This window comes from Scomber scombrus, chromosome 23, assembly GCF_963691925.1.
Source record: "Scomber scombrus chromosome 23, fScoSco1.1, whole genome shotgun sequence".
NCBI lineage: Eukaryota > Metazoa > Chordata > Actinopteri > Scombriformes > Scombridae > Scomber > Scomber scombrus.
Window position 1 is genome coordinate 646,459 of NC_084992.1, and position 11,812 is coordinate 658,270.

At 39.8% G+C, this 11,812-nt stretch overlaps 1 protein-coding gene across 1 annotated transcript; it reads right to left on the minus strand.

The window, feature by feature from the left end:
* Window positions 1-896: 896 nt before the first annotated feature.
* Window positions 897-5,724, minus strand: LOC134006254 (Fc receptor-like protein 5). Its single transcript, XM_062445342.1, has 6 exons — window positions 5,709-5,724; window positions 4,707-4,811; window positions 1,779-2,042; window positions 1,461-1,700; window positions 1,224-1,385; window positions 897-994 (listed from the first exon to the last, which is right to left on the minus strand). The coding sequence occupies exons 1-6, from the start codon at window positions 5,722-5,724 to the stop codon at window positions 897-899; spliced, it is 885 nt and encodes a 294-aa protein (XP_062301326.1).
* Between the last annotated feature and the right edge of the window lie 6,088 nt (window positions 5,725-11,812).

Here is an 11,812-nt window from a genome sequence, read left to right on the forward strand (position 1 = left end):
TGTGTCACATGATCTAACACATGGTTTGATCATGTGACACATTAATCCCACATTGTTACAAATCATGGTTAAGGTCTGGTTAGGTTTATAAAGACGATGGTTTGGGTTAAAATGATCACGTTGTTAGAGTTACAGAAACGTGTAGTGTGGTTAAAGTTACTACTTCCTTAAAGTTAGGCCACCTTCGTCGTCATGGCAACAATAATAACCACGGGGTTACGGGTTAGGGAATGATTGTAGTTACTTACTATAAATAGTCGTTCTTGAGCAACTGCAATGCTATGTTTGCCGTCCTTTTCTATTTTTCTCATTATGATGGATCATGTATTACATTAGTTCATTATGGATGTATGATTCATGCATGAGGGTTATTCATCACTGATTCACTTTAATAATCATAATGGTATGCATAATATTCATGCCAAGTGTGGTGGTGCTGTATCATAAACGTCACCCAGTTTAAATTAAATAAAAAACAGGCTTTCTTGGTCAATCACTCTGCGAACCGAATCATCATTATTAATTTCTCTGTTATGTGGTATTCAACATACAGCGACGCCAAAAACTATAAGCGGGTCGACTCTGAAGAGCAACCAGAGCCATGTTTGGTTCTGACCCCTGTTTGAAGGTTTTATGCTGTCTTTACCCCTGTTTTGTAATTCACACACTGACATTACAACCTGTTGTGTTGGGCTTTTTGTGTTAAGGTCTTCATTCACTCTGCAGCCCCTCCAGCACAGATGAGCCGTCAGCCAGAAATACTGAAATAATAAAAAATACTTTATTCAGAATATTCAGAGTGACAAAGATGGACGTTACTGGCAGTGATTTCATATTTTGACTGCTCTGCTTTTCAGCTTTTGTTCTGTTGTCACAGTAAACTGTCTCCAATGTGCTCAGAAGTGATGCTCAGTGGTGACCACCGCAATGTCATCAAACTCCTCAGCCAATCTCTCTGCAGCCTGGGTTGTCATGGATACAGGCAAGTCATTTTCTTGTTGTTATAGGAAGTGTTAGAGATGACATTTAGAAACATTTTCCTGAACACAACACACAGAGGTTAATATATATGGAGTATAAATAACATGTAATCAACACCAAATAACTGAAATACTGTGCAACACATGATTGATTGAGTGATTGATTGATTGATTGATTGATTGATTGATTGATTGATACTTGCTGAGTGTCTGTAAGGTGAGTGAATGATTCAAAGGTGTTACCTGTGGGTCTGTGTCGATATAAAGACACCATGAGGAGAGTGGAGATGAAGTACGGACAGAACACCACTAGGTGGCAGACCAGTGTGAAGACAAGCTGGGGGGGAGCTGAGACAGGGGGCGGAGCTCCATATGCAGGGGGCGGGGCTGTGGTTGTAGGTTTACCTGCAGAGAGAATCTCACCTGGTCAGGTAAACATGTGGATGAAATAAGTGGTGAAATCAAAAGTAACTTCCTCACCTGTGACAGAGATCCAGCTGGATGGAGACTCTCCATGACTGCTGCTGTTACACTTGTAGAGGCCTTCATCAGACTTGGAAACATGGTGGATGGTCATGTGACCTGCAGGCTCAGTCCTGATGAGGGAGCCATCTTTATAGAAATCAGCTGTGAGGTTGGAGGTCTTTGTTTTACAGCGCAGAGTGACCTCATCTCCCTCCATCACAGGGAGGACAGGACTCTGCAGGATCACTGATCCACCTCAACACAGAGACAAACTACAGCATTTCATCATTTACACTCAGCTTCATCAATACTAACTCCACAGTCTGATCTTACCAGTGACAGTGATGTTGATGCTGTTACTGGTTGCTCCCTCTCTGGACTCACACCAGTAAACTCCACTGTCCATTGGGACGATGCCAGTGATGTTACAGGAGGAACCAGCTGATCTTCCCCAGCCGTCTCCACACTCCTTCCTGGTGTCTCTGGTTGTGTTCCTCCTCAGCTTCCATCCAGCAGAGCTGTCGTCCTCCTCACAGCTCAGAGCGATAAACTCTCCTTCTAACAGCTGAGAGCTGCTGGGACTCACAGTCAGAGAGGCTCACTTCTGAACTTGGACTCACCCAGCAGCCTCTGGACAGATGTTTCCTCCATTTTGCAGCTAGAAGAAATGAGAGCAGCGACAGTTTGACTTCTTCCTCTTTGTTTAGCGGAACAGGTCAGGTGTCTGTGGTTTTCTCTGCAGCAGCTCTGCAACACCTTTGTATGAAAGTCACACAGAAAAACATCTTTAACCTTAATGTGATGAGTTGTAAAAGCTGCCAAGGCTCCTTTAAATCATCAAAATCAATGGAAGGAAAGAAACTAAAGTCATGAATTACGCAACAATGTTTGAACTCAACTTTGTACTTTCGTCAGTGTCTATTTCTGAAGTATGCATACATGATAGTGTTTCCATTATTTCAACATATGTTTGGGGTTCATCAAATTATGTCATTAAAGAGGACCTGGAGAGATGGAGTAAAGCTTCTGTATTCCCACCATGGAAGGAGAGGGAAGACACATAGGATAGACTGCTAGACTGTCAATGTATACATCTACCTCACCTCTGCATCTTACATTAAAGCCATTGAAACCTAAGACCAAACCAAACCATGAACAATAAAATCAATAACCAGAGCAACTAATCAATTTTAGCAGAAATCTTTAATTGAAGAGGTGGGTTTTTTATATGTTTAGGTGTGAAAGCATCTCTCTGCTTTAACCACTGAAAGAGACAAAAACACACCATGTGGCTGCACAATGAGCTGAAACAGTGTGATTCATCCTCAGACACTATGAGCTGCAGGTACAAGACACATTCAAGTTATATTAAATGTTTCTTCTTGTTCATATGTGTCTATTGGAAAGTAATATTTAAATTTAGAGAGGCATGACCAGGTTTTATGTAACAGGTCATTTGAGTCAGAAGCAGGATCAGAAATGTCTCTGGTATAAATATTTCTGCAATGATGATAATCTACCACTGGGTGGCGCCACCAGTCTGTTACTGTTAATGTATGATCATGCTTTCATTCATAAAATGTATGAATGAATCTGGTACACAGTGACCACTGTTATTGTTCATCATTCTGACTCTTACCCATAGATATTATAAAGTCTGAAGATGAACTCCCCTTAACATAGTGTAGCCAACCCCCCCCCCCCCCAGCTTCTTTTTATTTATTTATTAATTTGTGTGTGTGTGTTTATATATTACTCTGTATATGCAGTTATGTGTGTATTTGCATATATATGTATGCGTGTATGTATGACTACTTTGTCGATACTGAGTAACATATCTGTTTTATTCCTGATTTCTCATTTATTTTCTATTATCATTATTACTATCAATATGTATTGCATTATTGTTGTTTATATGTTTTATTTTATTTATTTATTTATTTTTATTTTTATTTTTTTAATTTAATTATTTTTTTTATTTTTTTTATTTTTTTTTGCTTTCCGTCTTGTCTGGGGTATTGAGTTCTATTGTGAGTGCATAATGTGAAAATCAATAAAAACACTTGAATAATAATCATTCTGACTCTTCAGTGTTTCTTGTAGATTACAGTTCGCTGTTGTGGAAGAACGTATTTTACACTATGAGTGAAGTTACACACAGTTTGTTAGTTTTCTCCAATCAGCTCCACATTCAGAGGCAGTTACTCACCTATCTTCCTGTATCAGTGCCAAGAAAGGTAATTCAGGTTTTGCCAGGACAGAAAATAGGACTAAAGTTCTACACCTGCTGGCTGGATACCAGCAGGGAAGCATCACTTCATTAAGAGTGAAACGCTGATAGAAGAAGGACGTTTCCACACACACTTCCATGAGAGCAGGAGCGATTGACCGAAAGTGAGACAGTTCGCAGCAGTTTGCAGGTTGACTAAAGTCTGGTTTAAACCTCTGTCGGATCAGGATGTCCAGGTCTCTGCTGCTATTGGCGGGCTGCCTGCAGATGTGGAGCCTGGTGTCTTCTCTGGATGGTGAGTAGATCGATGCTCAATCCACCTGGATCATATCTGAGAGTCTGAGACTGTCTTATTAGTTAAGCAGCATCATGAAGTCAACATTCGCTCAGTTTGTATCATATTACATAATGAGAAAGTTTATGTATGTTTATACTAAGAATGTCAGTTCTGCATTTTACCTTAAAATGATACCTGAGGTAAACGATAGATAGATAGATAGATAGATAGATAGATAGATAGATAGATAGATAGATAGATAGATAGATAGATAGATAGATAGATAGATAGATAGATAGATAGATAGATAGATAGATGGATAGATGGATGGATGGATGGATCATATTCATAATCAGCCCAACAGGCATCATGTGACCCTCCCTGATGGAAAGCTATGTGTTTGTTCACCACAGTCGGCGTTACTGCATATTTGAGGTTTTTCGTTGTTTGTGACACAGTGTTCTGTTCATTACTTTAGATAACCTGTCTGACTTGACTTCTGAAACTCTCTGCTGAAATAAGATTATTTCCCAGTTCCATTTGGGTGAGTGTTGATCATGTGACTGCTGTTAAACGATGTGTCCCCGACCAGGAAATAGCAGAAAAATAAGTCATCAATGCAGGATGTGGAGCTTGTTTTGGTAAAAGGTTCAAAGAATGGAGAGGAGCAGGGATGTATGTGGACTGAGCAGTTGGAATAACTCATATTTATTAGTTCTTTAAACAGTTTTATTAGCTCTTAGCTCTTTGGTACAAGTGATCAGCTGGACACGGATGTGAACAGCAATGTGTCTCAGCTGTCCACCTGTGATCAGATCACCTGAGACTGGTGTTAATCCAGGTGGGGAGTTCCGGTCCTCTGAAATGAGGCCAACGCGGAAGTAACTTAAAACTGCATTCTATCAAAAGGCCACCAGGGGGCGCTGTTTTGGTGTCAAAAGGACTTCCGTCTCTATACAAGTCAATGGAGAATTCACCAACTTCTCACTTGATTTCTAACCTCAGTAAACGTTTTCAAAATGTGTTTATGGTCTCAATCGCTAGTTTAAAGCCTTCTTCAATGCAGTATGATGTTCATTTGGGACATTTTGGCCTCCCTGATTTTATATGTGACGATAAAGCAGGGTATGCATTAGGGCGTGGCTACGTCGTGATTGACAGGTTGATTGGTTCACAGGTTCAGGAGGGCGCCTCATGCTCCTCCTGATGCCCATATAAGTAGAATCCATGTTTTTATTTTTCCCAGCATGCACCGTAAATTTTCAAGATGGCGCTGCTCAGATCCGATACTATTGGCCTCCAAGCAGCAGTCCACAAACCAATGGGTGATGTCACGGATGTTACGTCCATTTCTTATATACAGGCTATGTGTTAATCTCAAGTGTATCTCAGGTGAGTCTTGGCTCTGTCAGGTTCAGGTATAAAAGGATAAAACTGCTCTGTAGTAAATAACATTCTGTATAATTTTGTGCACTCAAAGGTTTCTGGTTCCAAATCTTCTGCCCTTTATTTGTGGAGGTGGCACTACAAGCTGCTAACACATTAATCTCTCTCTGTGACACAGGCTCCTGCTAAAATAAGTGTCACATCAATATCCAAACTAATTAAAACTTTACAAGTCCTCACTGTCTGCATTTTAACTGCTCCATGAAAATTGTGTGATTGATTTCTTTCTTCCTGCTTTTCTGTTTTTGTTTAGATCAGCGAGCGATAAAAGTGAAGTCTGGAGATGATGTTATTCTTCCGTGTCACAGACCCAGAGGTGAAGCCATCGTACTGTTAGAGTGGAGCAGATCTGACCCGATGACAGTGATAAATGGGTACGTCTTGTTCCTCAAAGAGAACCATCAATACGATGCCTTCCAGTATCCATCTTTTCGTGGTCGAGTGCAGCTGCAGGATCCAGATGTTTCGGACGGAGATGTTTCAGTGATTCTGATGAACGTCAACATCAACGACACTGGAACATACGAGTGTCATGTTATATCCGGCAACAGAGAGACAGCAGGCAGTGAGACAGACCACACTGAGATCATCCAGCTGACCGTCACTGAGTCAGGTGAGTTTGTTGAGTTCAGACTCGAGCTGACAGTGAAACCTCACAGATCAGGTGTTTTTGTTTAACCCTCCTGTTGTCTTCGAGTGAAGGTAGGAAGGGAGGAAGGGAGGAAGGGAGGGAGGGAGGATGTAAGGGAGGAAGAAGGAAGGAAAGGAGGAAGTAAGGGAAGGAGGGAGGGAGGAGGGAAGGGAGGGAGGAAAGGAAAGGAAAGGAAAGGAAAGGAAAGGAAAGGAAGGAAGGAAGGAAGGAAGGACAGAGGAAAGAAGGAAGGAAGGTAAGAGGGAAAGAGAAAGGAAAAGAGGAACGGAGGAAGAAAGGAAAGAAGGACAGAGGAAAGAAGGAAGGGAGGAAGGTAGGGGGAGGAAAGAAAGATAGAAGGAGGGAGGAAAGAAGGAAGGGAGGAAGAAAAGGAAGGAGGGAAGGAAAGAAAGAGGGAGGGAGGAAGGAAAGAAGGAGGGAGGGAGGAAGGAAAGACAGAAGGAAGTAAGAAAGGGGGATGGAGGAAGGAAAGAAGGAAGGGAGGAAAGAGAGAGGAAGGACAGAAAGAGAGAAGGAGGGAGGGAGGACAGACGGAAGGAAGGAAGGCAAGAAAGAAGGAACAGTCAAAACAGACGGGGTCAATTTGACCCGGGAGGACGACATGAAGTTTAAGTGTTGTTGGTCTGACTGTATAGAAAATGGGTTTGAGTCAGTTTGAATCATGTGATCAGAGTTCAGTAAATAATGTCTGACATGAGTTTGAAGAGTTCTTCATTCATCACCTTCCTGACAGCTGATAGCTAACACCTGTTTCTGCTCTGCACCACAGGATGGAGGGAAATCTACAAGTATGGTAGCCATGTTGGTGTTGCTGCTATTGTTGGTTTTATGATCTTCATGAAAGGAATAAAAAGATGTATATACCGCCCTCCTGCTGAGAAGCTAGGTAACCAACAGCAGGTCTGAAATATGGCTTGTAAATAACACTTTGATAGAGCAGTAGGCCTATTCAGTAACGTCAAGTGACTTGAAATTGTTAACAGTACTTGATTTCCCTTTATTTCCAATGGGATGTGCTCATTTTAATTAATAGATTCATTTATAATTCCCATGTATCTTGTATCTACTGATATCTGACGTTATGCACATCACGACTGTCAAATAAACAAATGAAGAACAAACTGTAGATGTGAAGGAAAATGAGAGGGAATGTGTTCGTATATGTACAGGGTCGCCCATAAAGTTGGAATAAAATATTTTTTACCTCTTTCAATGAAATGATTGTGAAAATGTGATTTATTCTTGATAGATAAAGTGTATATATTCTCAAAATGGTATTGATCAATCTCATTGCACCTGGTCAAAGCTGATTATTGATGTGTATGAATAGAAAATAAAAAGTGGAATGTGTCTGAAAACTCAATTATTCCAACTTCATGGGCGACCGTGTATATTCTTGCATGAAGCTCAACATCTTATTAAATTCCACAATGTTTGTTTTGCTTGTTTTCTGCCTCCATTTAAAACCTGTTTTGGTCAGACGGCCTGAACAGTGAGAGCCTCACAGTTTTATAATGTCTGTCTGTTACATACAACAGGTTGGGACTCCTACTGTTCATTTGCATATCATTTTAAAACTTGGTTAAAAGCCAGCAGACCAACATCAGGTAATGTCTGTTTAAATATGTTGTTTTCCACCAGTGTTGTGTGACTGTTTTTGAAGGGGTCTCATCAGGGTTTGAAGTTTAATTTTAAGACTTTTGTTTTAGTGCTTTAACTGATTGGTGAGTCATGAAAAGAAACTCATCACATCCTCATATGAAGCTTTGATTTGAGCTGTGATTATTACACGTGTATGCAGCATATTTCTATAAATTGTTTGTATAAATGTGAATACTGAAAATAAAAAGTATTTTAGAAATGTAAGTGCTTGTGGCATATTTGTAGGATTCAGGATTGGTTTTCTCTTTTTGTAGAAATTAATTGATAGAATTGAGCTTTTTTTCACCCAAAACCAGAACTCTGTGAAATCCCTGCTCCAGTTACATCATAGTCACATCTGGAGGAACCTTTCTGCAGCTGTATAGTGATAAAACTCAGCTTCTCACTACCAGAAACAACCTCATCTGATCTCTCACTTTACCTCTAATCACCTTTAAAGGCTGCAGCACTTGTGATATATCTTATGGCGCTTTTACATGACTCGGTTCGGTTCCAGGAACCTTTTCCATTACAAAAAAGTACCTACTCAACGTGGGCGGGGTCGTCATAGCACGGCTCCGCGAAACTGCCGTGACTTCGTTTTATACGCGACACAAACACATAAACAATGGAGGACATGGAGGCGATGGTGTACTTGCTGCTGTATGAGGCTTTCTGTCTCACACAAAGCAAGAGAAGAGAAACCAATCACTGTAACGCTGTTGTTGGTATTTAAAAATGCCGGGTTTGATTCTTGTGTGGGACGGCTCATGAGTCTTCCAGTGACTCTGACCAATCAGTGGCCGGCAGTCTGTTGACGTCACATTTAGTATCGGCTCGGCTCGCTTGGAACCTCACCAGAGCAGGTACTAAAAAAGTACCAGGTACCAGGTACTATCCCTAGTGGAAACGCAAAAAAAGAGCCGAGTCGTGCTGGAACTGTGTAGTGGAAAAGCGCCATTAGAAGAAGGAAATAAGTAGCAGAAGTACACAAACAGCTGCCTGAAACTGAAAGCTTGTATACAGCCAAATAAAATCAGGTCCATGTTGAGACTAAGTAGGAAGTACTGGTTTTACTGGAGTAAAAGATGCAGCCTCTTCTACATATGTGCCATAAATCTTGTTTGAGTTTCATGACGACACACAGTGTTGAAAGAGCGACTGCATATTAAACAGCTTGATCTCTTTGCTCAATAAACAAGTCATCAAGTAATCAAACCTGTATCATCATGAGAGAAAAACTCAAAGCATCCGACATCAACCAACTGACAACAGAGCTTGAGTTTGATGATGTGTGAAGTTAACAGTCCTGTGAACCACCTACCACCCCTCTATGGCCAATATCAGCTGATGCAGCATAAATAAATACTCAGTAATTTCCAACTTTCAACCTAAAATGAATCATCTCTAACTGGATAGTTCAAAATAACCACTTTGACAAAAAGTACAACCTGACAGACTGAATTCAGGGTAAAATGTGTCTAGTGATGGCATGGTCACTCAGTCACTGCTCCAAATATAACAGACACCCAATAGTCACTAATCATCATCAGTTTGCATCACTGACAGCTGTGGATTTATTCTCACATCTACAGAAGTAGAGCTACAGTAGTAGTTTCTCCAGTTAAGTCGTTTGTTCCAACGAACATCACTGACTGTATTTAAGGTGGTGAACACAGAGCAGAGCAGCTTTACCTCTCTTCCTGTTTGATTTGATGATTGATGCACATTTATAAAGCACTAGTGCTTGGAAGATAAAACACATTACTGACAGTACTGCACCTGATACTACTGTTATATGTTAAATATCTACTGTTGCTGCAGATTCAGATTATTTATGCCCATACTACAATCAATAATGATACTGTTTGGTATGATATTATAACAGAACACTAAATTTTAACATATCAGTTGATAGCTGGAGAAATAAGTGTTAGTATGTTAGAAGTGTAAGAAGTTATATTTGACTGTTTTTTTCTTTGTGCACTGTAGATGTTAACAGCAGTTGTGAGGTTCAGTTCATTTCTAACAGCTCTGGTTATTCTTACAAGTCTTATGGAGTCAAACACAGTGCGGCTCCTCTGCTGTTGTGAAATAGACCAAATACAAGTAGTGAGTGATAACTTTGATTAATACAAGTTGTTCATAAGATGAACATTTGTAACTTTGAAAAAAACTAAGATAAAGTTGAAGGTAAAACATTGAAGTTAAATTAATGTAAGAAATCACATTACATAAACATGTCAATAAAAATGTTTGAGTAAAACACAATAAAATGTTTATAGTTAAGTGTAAAGATCCTCATATTCAGATATATTAAAATATGCACATTTATAAAGCATGTAGAACAGCTGCAGGACAAACTGTCTCCATCAGAAACAGGAAGCTGGACGACCACAGAGCTGCTAGCTTCTGTTCACTGATTCACCACAAAGTACAAAACACACCGAGAGCACATCACACTCTGTCATCAACCAGAAGAAACCAAACTGTTCTGTTGTTAACCCTAATTATCCTAAATGTCCCCATAATCCTAAATGTCCCCATAACCCTCAATGTCCCCACTTTGTAAACCCAGAGAGGTCCTCACAAAGATACAAGTTTAACTCTACTAACATCACATCTACAACACATTACCTCCACTCCGGCTGATTGGCTGCTGACTGATGTGATGTCATCTTCTGCAACTTGTAATTCAGCAGCTGATTAAAGTGTCTTTCATAAGTTAAAAAATGAACATGACACACAACAACTAAAGACATTTCTTGCTGGTAATTTTCCATCCACCCTCAACACCATCAGAGGAGACTCTGAGCTGATCAGGAACTGTTCTGCTTCTATGGATGCGTCTCTCATCACTGTGCTTTTCCTGCTCTTTCTACTGCTGCCTGCCTCTGCAGGTAAGACGTGTGTGTGTGTGTGTGTGTGTGTGTGTGTGTGTGTGTGTGTGTGTGTGTGTGTGTGTGTGTGTGTGTGTGTGTGTGTGTGTGTGTGTGTGTGGCTGAAATTAATCATTAAACAGTCCCCACGTTGTTGTTGTTCATGTAAGTATTTCTGGTTTTGTTGGTTTTGGACATTCAGAGAATAATTCAGACCTGCTGTTGATGATCCAGATGTTCTTCAGCAGCTGCAAGAGTATGAAAACAGTCAAATTAATATTAGGAGTTTCCTGCTCAATGCATGAGGGTCCGAGTTCCTCACATGTTTTGGTAGTTAGTAATATTAAAATAGTTAAAATGTAATAAGAACCCCTCACATTACGCTACTCAAAGTTCATCATTAATGGAGATTAAACCCAAATATAACAGACACAGAGTTCTGTTAATAGATGCTTTATTTTTATTAAAGTACTTTACAATGTTTTTCCTGCTGCTCATTAAACACAAGCTGTCAGTTAGGTTCAGTCTCTGCGACATGAAGACAGTCAGACATCACTGTAATACAACTGTACTCGTGACCATCAGTCACCTGACACGAGAACGCAGCAGAGCCGACGTGACATCCTGACGCTTTGATATATACAGCTGAATGAAATCGAAAGTGTTCAGTCAGTCAGCGGCAACAGACTGGTGACGTGATAAAATAATCAGAAATCAAGATCAACTTCCAAACATAAACACTGTTATAGTGTATCTGGTCTGGATTAATCAACTAATCGAGTTTGTTCAGGAAACTAAGAAGAGAAGAAGAGAAAGATGTCTGCTTTAAAATCTACTTCATCCGTGTTTCTCCTCATATGTTTCCTGTCCTGTTCTGTCTCTGAAGGTAAGCTGTGTGATATTTATATTTACTGAACACTCTGTAACTCTGCTTCACTTCCTGTTACTGATCAATATTAAACTTACTGTTACTGATCAATATTAAACTTACTGTTACTGATCAATATTAAACTTACTGTTACTGATCAATATTAAACTTACTTACTTTTTCTTTTTTTAACACCTCTGCTGCTGTGAAAGAGACCAAATACAAGTAGTGAGTTTTAACTTTGATTAAAACAAGTTGTTCACCACAAGATGAACATTAGAAACTTTAGAAATGTATTTAAACATATAATGTAAAAAATGTTAGTGACACATAAAGCTGGAATATTAAAAGGATTCAACAAAAACTAAGATAAA